At 45.6% G+C, this 8363-nt stretch overlaps 2 protein-coding genes across 2 annotated transcripts in view; one reads left to right on the forward strand and one right to left on the reverse strand.

The window, feature by feature from the left end:
- The window catches only part of trpc1 (transient receptor potential cation channel, subfamily C, member 1), a gene marked incomplete at both ends in the record, with an annotated part of 19926 nt that extends 17118 nt beyond the window's left edge, over positions 1-2808 (reverse strand). The window contains 4 exons of the mRNA XM_084461528.1: positions 208-410; positions 639-740; positions 1087-1241; positions 2643-2808. Coding sequence (XP_084317654.1) covers positions 208-410; positions 639-740; positions 1087-1241; positions 2643-2808 — 626 coding nt within the window. The remainder of the gene's footprint in view (positions 1-207; positions 411-638; positions 741-1086; positions 1242-2642) is intronic.
- A 2876-nt stretch (positions 2809-5684) lies between these two features.
- chst2b (carbohydrate (N-acetylglucosamine-6-O) sulfotransferase 2b) lies at positions 5685-7082 on the forward strand (the record flags this gene model as incomplete). The annotated part of the gene is made up of 1 exon (XM_084452217.1): positions 5685-7082. One exon carries the CDS (start codon positions 5685-5687, stop codon positions 7080-7082), a length of 1398 nt encoding a protein of 465 aa, XP_084308343.1.
- Positions 7083-8363: the final 1281 nt, after the last annotated feature.

The following is an 8363-nucleotide window of genomic DNA, read 5'->3' on the forward strand; positions in this document are numbered from 1 at the left end:
AACAGTGTACAGTGTTTAGGAGGCAGGTCCTTACCGAAGACCATTACCCTTCTAGTCTAGGCTAGGTTAGGCTAGGCTAGGCTAGGTTAGGTTAGGTTACAGTAGGTTAGGCTATGCTATGCTATGCTATGCTATGCTATGCTAGGCTGGGCTAAGCTAGGCCAGGCTATGCTATGCTATGCTATGCTAGGCTATGCTAGGCTATACCTGGAGTGGCGTAGGCTGTCCTTCTTGTTCTTGGCGTTGCAGAGGGTGCACTCGCAGCCCACGGCGTGCGGCCGTGGCAGGGAGATGTCCTGCTTCAGCAGCATGGTCAGGATCTCGTAGTTGTTCCTGTGGGCCGCCAGGATGACGGGTGCCACGTCCATGGTGGTGGAGTACTCCGGGTTCTGGATCCGCTGCATGAGTTTCTATTGGGGGGTGGGGGGGGCGGGGAGGTGGAGGAGAAGGATAGAGGAGGAGATATAGACCAGGGAGGGGGGGACGGGGTAGAGAAAGAGAGAGAGAGAGAGAGAGAGAGAGATAAAGAGTCAGTGAATTATGTGTAAGACATGTGTAAGACTCTTGGTACCGTTTCAAGTTGACAGGCACTATATTTGATATTGATGGGAATGTGGAACGTGGAGAAGGAGACTGACTGCGATGGAGGGCTTGGAGGACCTCCTGGGCCGATGGTTGAGCAGGATGTCCACCGCTCCCACCACCTCCGAGTCTATGGCCACCAACAGGGCATCTGTGGCCTAGACATAAGAAACAAACGCTAGTTTACAGCACATGTTGCTGTTGCTCGACACAGTAGGCAGCCGTAAACTGAAATGAGGTTGAGTGTGTTCATTGTCAAGTGCAGGCCCGTGGCCGGAGGGGGGGGGGGGGGAGGGAGGATCGAACGAACCCCCCCTCACAACCAAAGGTCCAGAATTTAAGACCAAAGGTCCACCCCCCCCCCCCCCCCCCCCCCCTCCCCGGTTAACAAATCGAAACGATACGGTCCACTTTTGGGAAAAAACAACCCCCCCCCCCCTCCACAAGGCTGGCTACGGGCCTGAAGTGTGTGTGTGTGTGTGTGTGTGTGAGTGTGTGTCCTACCTGGCAGCCGTGCTCCAGCAGCAGCTGCAGGATGTCCAGGTTCTCGTTCTCGATGGAGATGGTGATGGCGTCTCGTCCCAGCACGTCCACACAGTTGATGTTGATCTCGCCATGGCGCTTCTCCTGGAGAAGGCGCTTCACCATGTAGTAGTCACCTTAGAATAGAATAGAATAGAATAGAATAGAATAGAATAGAATAGAATAGAATAGAATAGAATAGAATGTCTTTATTGTCATTGTACTAAGAATGGTACAACGAAATTAAATTAGCCGCCACTTGAGTGCGCTGGACAACATACGACATCACAATACACAGACAACATCACACAATAAGAATATAAATAAAAATATTGCACTGGAATAAAAATATAAAATTTTGCGCTGGATGAAATATTGCACAGTAGTTACTTATTGCACAGTGTGTATGTTGGGGGGGTCACGGCTCTGGGGAAGAAACTGTCTTTCAGTCTGTTGGTTGCCGGAGGTCCGGACAGACAGAGAGATAGTTTCAATGTTCTTTCTCTCCCTTTCTCTCTCTCCCTCTCTCTCTCTCACACACGCGCACGCAGAAAAGTATACACACGCACACAAACACATACACACGTGCAGTACACACACACTCAGAGGAACACTAAAGCACAAGCACAGAGCAGAGGCCCCTCTCTGTCGCAATCACACTCTACCTCCCTGCCTTCTATAACAATAACATCTCCCCCAAAGGAGACAGAGCGGCTGTGCTGAGCCCTGGTAGCGCTGGCTTTATATGGTCCCTCAGTACGCAAGCTTGCTCAATGTTTCAAGCTAGCTATCTCTGTTCAAGTTGGGCTGATATTAATACTCAATAGATAATGGGAACATACTGTACTGTATAATAACCCCACAGGCACTGCAGTAATGGATATTCACACTGAACATGAGGATAATTTAATGAAAATCAATGTGTTAATCAACATAGAATCACTTGTCTTGGAACGAGCGCTAGTTGGTGTCCTTAATGGACATACTGTATGTCTCAATTCAGTGAGGATAAGAACAAGCGTAGACAAGAGTAGCCTATAGCTGCTGCTGTTCTGAAAATAGCTTCAGTCTCGTAAACTTCCAGTTAAGCCTACTGTGGCACCTGGCAACTGCATGAGGCAATTCAGTTAAAAAGGTAAAATAGAAATCTGCCAGCCATGCAAACGAGTCCGGTAAATCTTGAAAGACAAGCCGATAGCCTACAGCACAATTGTGTCAAGTGTAATTGATTAGTCTTGTGAAAGCAAGGTTGGTCCTCAAGTAGGCCTACTGTAGGTGATAGGTGCCATACACATAAGCTAAAAAAAATAAATTAATAAAATGTATTCGGACAATATGATGGAATATTTGGGTACATTCAGTTAATGGAATATAGTTTATACTCAGTTGATGAGATATAGCCTACGTTCAGTTGATGGAATATGTTGAAATATAGCCTAGTTGACACTCAGTTTATGGATAGCCTACGTTCAGTTGATGGAATATGATGAAATATAGCCTACTCAGTTGAAAGCAATAGGCTACACCGCGCTTCTCACCTTTCTCGCAAGCCAGAAGGAAGAGCTTCTCGTCTAGAGTCGTCTCCTCCTTCACCTCTCTCACGTCTTTCAAGGCCAGAAATTTATCTGGGGAGGACGCGTCCGTGCCCTGATACAGAGCTGCCATCACGACGGAGAAGGAATACGGCAAAACACTGATGTGCATCCCACTTGACACAAGCGACCGTCTAAACAAGAAACCTTGTCATGGGGGATGACATGGAAAATGGTCTTCAGCAGTATTCCGATGCACAGCAGTTGGAGTCAACGTCGTCAGAGCCAAAACAATGTCATGTAGGCTATGCTTCTATGATTTTGCTGTCGCATTAGCTCTGTTCTTGTACGTCTTACTCGGTCGGTGTCTGAAAATAAATCAGTTTCCTCCTTACCATGATTCTTCGCGTGTTTGCATAGTTAACGTTGTTGTAGAATAAATAGTAATCTCCGTGTTTACATGCACCATTTTTTTTTTAAAGGCTATCACAGGCTCCTCTTGGCAAACCCCTGGTCCTGATGTTGCTGCAGACTAGTGCGCATGTGCGTTCCCCACCTGCTTGCTCATCTCGCAGGCGCAGCATCCTCACAGGGCAAATTACATAACTAGGTTTGGTACCTTTCATTTAAAGCGTGTAGCCTAGTTAGGTCAGATGTGAATCACAATAGCCTACGTAGAATACTCTACTGTCACTGCGAATGTTTATAATCGCTGGACACGTAGGCTGTGTGTCTCTGTGTGCGTGTTTGTGAGTGAGAGAGAGAGAGAGAGAGAGAGAGAGAGAGAGAGAGAGAGAGAGAGAGATCGTATAACATAACACACAAATCAAATCAGATTTGTATAGCACATTTCATATAGCATATTTCATCCAGAGGCAACACAATGCACTTTACAGAGAACAGAGGACTTATGGACATACGTCCTACCCCTGCATTTCCGAGGGGGCTGCAAAAAAAATAAATAAAATAAAAACAGTTCACTCAAGGGCCGAATAAGTGAGCTGTAAAAAGTCTTCCCTGACCTCTTTCAACAAGACGTTCGAGCAAGCTCATGGAAAATGTTTAAGTCTAATGGCTAAGATTAGAACATTTACAGAGTCATAAACACGGGCTAAAATAGGCGAGAGACATGACTATCAGTAGGCTAGAGAAGATAAATAGCTAGTTAATGGAATAATATAATATTTAAGTGTATCTGAGGGTTGGCACAAGCACTTAGAAGACAGGGTCCTAGAATGTAGAGTAGATTGGATATAGCTGCTAAGCATAAGTGGGTAGACAGGAAGCAGTGAGCCACAATACAAAAGCATTGGCATCGTTAAAGACGTGCGTATTAATGCGACAAGTAGCCCATTCGAAATAAACATTGCAGGAATGGTAATTTTATTTTAGTCCAGCAGATGGCAGTCTCTACAAAGCAACTAGAGTCCACGCAACTACTTGTCTCGTCCGCATAGGTGACAATAGATGAAAATTTGAAATCCATTACTGAAATCAAGGAAAATAATAGAGTGAAAATTAACTTGAGTCATAATTATTGTGCAGCCAACTCTTTGTCACTTAAGCATACCAATCATTTCATGACTCATTCACAATCTTGACGTAATAGATATGACCCCATCAGCTTCTATTTGTGCGATAGTCTACCACACAGACGAGCAACATGTGATCAAGTTTTCACTCTGTCGGGCATGTGGTTCCAACTCTAAAACATATGGGTTATCGCTTCCCAGGCCTGTCAATTCTGCACGAACAGCTGTCAAATGTCAGATTAGTGGAGTAGGCTAGGTTCTAATTTGCCTGGTGAGCAGAGGATTGTCAGTCACAATCCTTTACGGGGGTAACTGTATAGGCCTACTTGAACAGCGGGGGAATAGTTTCGCTCTGAAGTAACTGAGGCCCAAACAAACGCCTTCAATGGGGGATATTGATCATAGATGCAGCCAATATGAGAACAGCAGACACGACATATTAGACCTACATTCAGGCTGGATTTCAGTGTGATATCAACAAATTTGATATAGCCTAATAGAGAACACAATAATACAATAATATCCGAATCATCTCGCTTTGAAGACCAGGGATTAATGCTCCTAGAAAGAGTTACTTGACACAATTGGAGGAAGCCTTTAAATACCGGACCACTTGTGGTTTTACCCGCGAGGCAATACAGAAATGTGTAGCCTAGACTGAAGACCTGCAATCAATGTCTAATTGTATAGAGACAGCGAGCAGACCAGCAGACTAACCATCTATACCATAACAACAGCATCATTTTCCCACAGTCCATCTACCATTGCTGGTTGTTTTCATTGTGGGCGGCTTCTAGGATCTGCGAGAAAAGACGGACGCGCAACGCAGCCAACGGCGCGACTCGTTGCTGCACGTATCCTATATAAACTCCAATCGCGTCCAACGGAGGGCGGGTCTTTCTTTCTGTGGTATGATTGAATCAGTCCCGTTTCCATTAGTTAGAGAGATACGGAACGTCGGGAAGGACCGGAGAAATCTGTGGGGGAAAAGCTGCACCTCTGGATTAACCGGCGACGTGTCTCGTAAATATGGCACATGCGATATGATTACACGTTAAATGCTTGCGCGCGTTCTAGAAAACATTCGACTTCACTGCTAGATTGTTCTAATGTGCAGGGTTGCATCAGATGAGAACTGCGCAGGGATGCAGGCTAAATGTGATGAAGCAGGGCGTAAATTGTTTCGATGAACCTTTGTTCTTTTTCTTTTATATTGCTCATAGGCTAGTTGAGATATAGGCTACATTGAAATGCTTGTAATTGATACATATTCATGGCATTTCTCTTTCATGTAAAGAACCTTGCGCAGTGCAGTAAAAGGGGTCTGCGTTATCGTGTTTTGGATTGCGATTGTGATACAGAGGCGGCTGTGGCCGTGTATTACCTAATAAGTTAACATACGAGAGGGTTTGCGTCCCTTGTATCTAGCCTATTAGGCTACACAGTCTTGGTATAGGCTATCTTAGATGTAAGACGCTCTCACCAGGTGGGTGATAGCCACTCTCCTAGGTTACAGATGAGAGGCAAACACTATCATCAACAACTGAAGTTGACAGCACCTTGGGAAAAGGATGCTGGTTACGGCAGGAAGCTCAAAACGTACAGGAACCATACCAAGATAATAGCGCAGCCTGGAATCGTGATGAAAGTCCTACGCCGAAAGAGGATTGTGCTGTTTATAGCATATTTTTTGCTGCTTGTCCTGACGATGCTGAACTTGGCCAACTACAAATGGACCAAGGAGCCTCAGCAGTGTAATCACCAGATGAGGAGCACCACTTATCAAGGCAGATCTGACATCCGCTTCCTGTACAGACCTTCTCTGGCTAAAAAGAGACAGCTGGTCTACGTTCTGACCACCTGGAGGTCCGGCTCCTCCTTTTTCGGGGAGCTGTTTAACCAAAATCCTGAAGTGTTCTTCTTGTACGAGCCCATGTGGCACATTTGGCAGAAACTCTACCCGGGCGACGCCGTGTCCCTCCAGGGAGCGGCCAGGGACATGCTCAGCTCCTTGTATCGCTGTGACCTCTCCGTTTTCCAACTCTACAACAGCCCCGGCGGAAAGAACTTCACCTCCTTGGGTCTGTTCGGGGCCTCCCTCAATAAAGTGGTTTGCTCCTACCCCCTCTGCTCCGCTTACAGGAAGGAGGTTGTGGGCATGGTGGACGATAAGGTGTGTAAAAAGTGCCCCCCGCAAAGCCTTAGACTGCTAGAGGAGGAATGCCTCAAGTACAGCACTATAGTCATTAAAGGGGTGCGCATTTTGGATGTTAATGTTTTAGCCCCACTCATGGAGGATCCTTCCTTGGACTTAAAGGTGATACACCTGGTCAGAGACCCCCGGGCCGTGGCTAATTCCAGGATCAAATCCAGACACGGTCTGATACGGGAGAATCTACAGGTGGTCCGAAGCAGGGACCCTAAACTGCGGCGGATACCGTTCGTGGACCCCAACCACAAAGCCAATAAGAAGGACGGGTCAGACTACCACTCCATAGGGGCCATGGAGGTGATCTGCGACCGCACCTCCCGGACCCTGCGGACCGCCCTAAACCCGCCCAGCTGGCTCAAAGGGAAGTACATGGCCGTGCGATACGAGGACCTGGTGGAGAGCCCGGTCAAAATCCTGCGCAGCATCTACCGGTTCACCAACCTGACCACCAACCACGACATCGAGACCTTCGCCCTGAACATGACCAGCGGCTCGAGCTCCTCCTCCAAACCCTTCATCGTGTCATCCAGGAACGCCACGCAGACGGCCAGCGCGTGGAGGACGGTTCTGAGCATCCAGCAGATCAAACAAGTGGAGGACTACTGCCACCACTCCATGGCGGTGCTGGGGTACGAGCGCGTGCGCACGGCCGGAGAGGCCAAAGACTTAAATAAACCTCTACTGACTGCATCGAAACTGTGACAGAGTTCCCCGCCAAAGACAGTGAATTTTAATGTTTAATTTTTTGCATCGAGTGCCGTTTTCCATTCATTGTGGAACTAAAGCTTTACTTTGAACCGGTGTTTCGAGGAGTACTGTTACCACTGGCCACATTTGGAATGTATCTTTGTTTGTTTGTTTATTTGTTTGTTGAATTGCGAGTGGTGTTTGAAGGGACCACAACTTTTGTATCTGGAAAACTGGATGTGTACAACAACGCAAGGCCTACTCACAATGACTTGAATATGAAATCTGCAACTAGAAAAAAGTGACTGTATAATTCATGTATCTTGTTATGAAAACACTTCAAAGTGGATGTTTATGGGGTTATTTTGAATGTTCAAAACCTCAGAGAATTTCTTTTGGTTTACTAGTAACCATATTGTCTGTACAAGTAAAAATAGTTGATGGGAGATAAAAAGAACAAAAAAACTAAACCATAAAGAGTTAATCTTTGAAAAGGTTATGTTTCTCTGTGAGTACTACAGTACATTGTGTCAGAGACAATCATTAAACTGATCAGTTTCAACTAAGACGCTCAACAGGAGGAAGTGTCATTCTAGATTCGATATTGTTGTGATGTTCCATTGCAAAGGGATGTTTTGATTATGTTGGGGATTGCACAAACTGTAATGCCATGACAGGAAAACTCTGAAAGGTCTAGTGTTATTCAATGTCAATGGGAGCATATCTTTACCATCTCTAATGTTTACAGTGTTAAATGTTCTTACAAGAACACTAACGGGTAATTTGGCAACATTGCCTAAAGAAGAGAGTGTGGTTAAAACAATAGTCATAGCATCTTTATTGAACAAGCCACATTGAAATAAACATTTTACTTGCCATCAGAACATGGAGTATTTCCCTTACCAGATTTATACCGTATTATGTAATTAAGACCATGCCATAATAGCAGGCCTTAGTGCTTTGATTTAACCACAAGCTTAATCCTAAAATCCACAGGTTTTAATTTCTGACCTGTGCGACATACGTCTAGAGACTGTGTCTGTTAGTGTCTGTACCTCATAAGTCCTTAGACACAGTGTCTGTTAGTGTCTGTACCTCATAAGTCCATAGAGACAGTGTCTGTTAGTGTCTGTACCTCATAAGTCCGTAGACACAGTGTCTGTCAGTGTCTGTACCTCATAAGTCCTTAGAGACGGTGTCTGTCAGAGCCCTGGCAACATCGCCACAAGACCAGTCTTGAGCAATGCTGCAAAATGGATATAAACATTGTACATCCACACGTAAACAGGCAGATTT

The sequence above is a fragment of the Borostomias antarcticus genome, assembly GCF_949987555.1.
Source record: "Borostomias antarcticus genome assembly, chromosome: 2".
NCBI lineage: Eukaryota > Metazoa > Chordata > Actinopteri > Stomiiformes > Stomiidae > Borostomias > Borostomias antarcticus.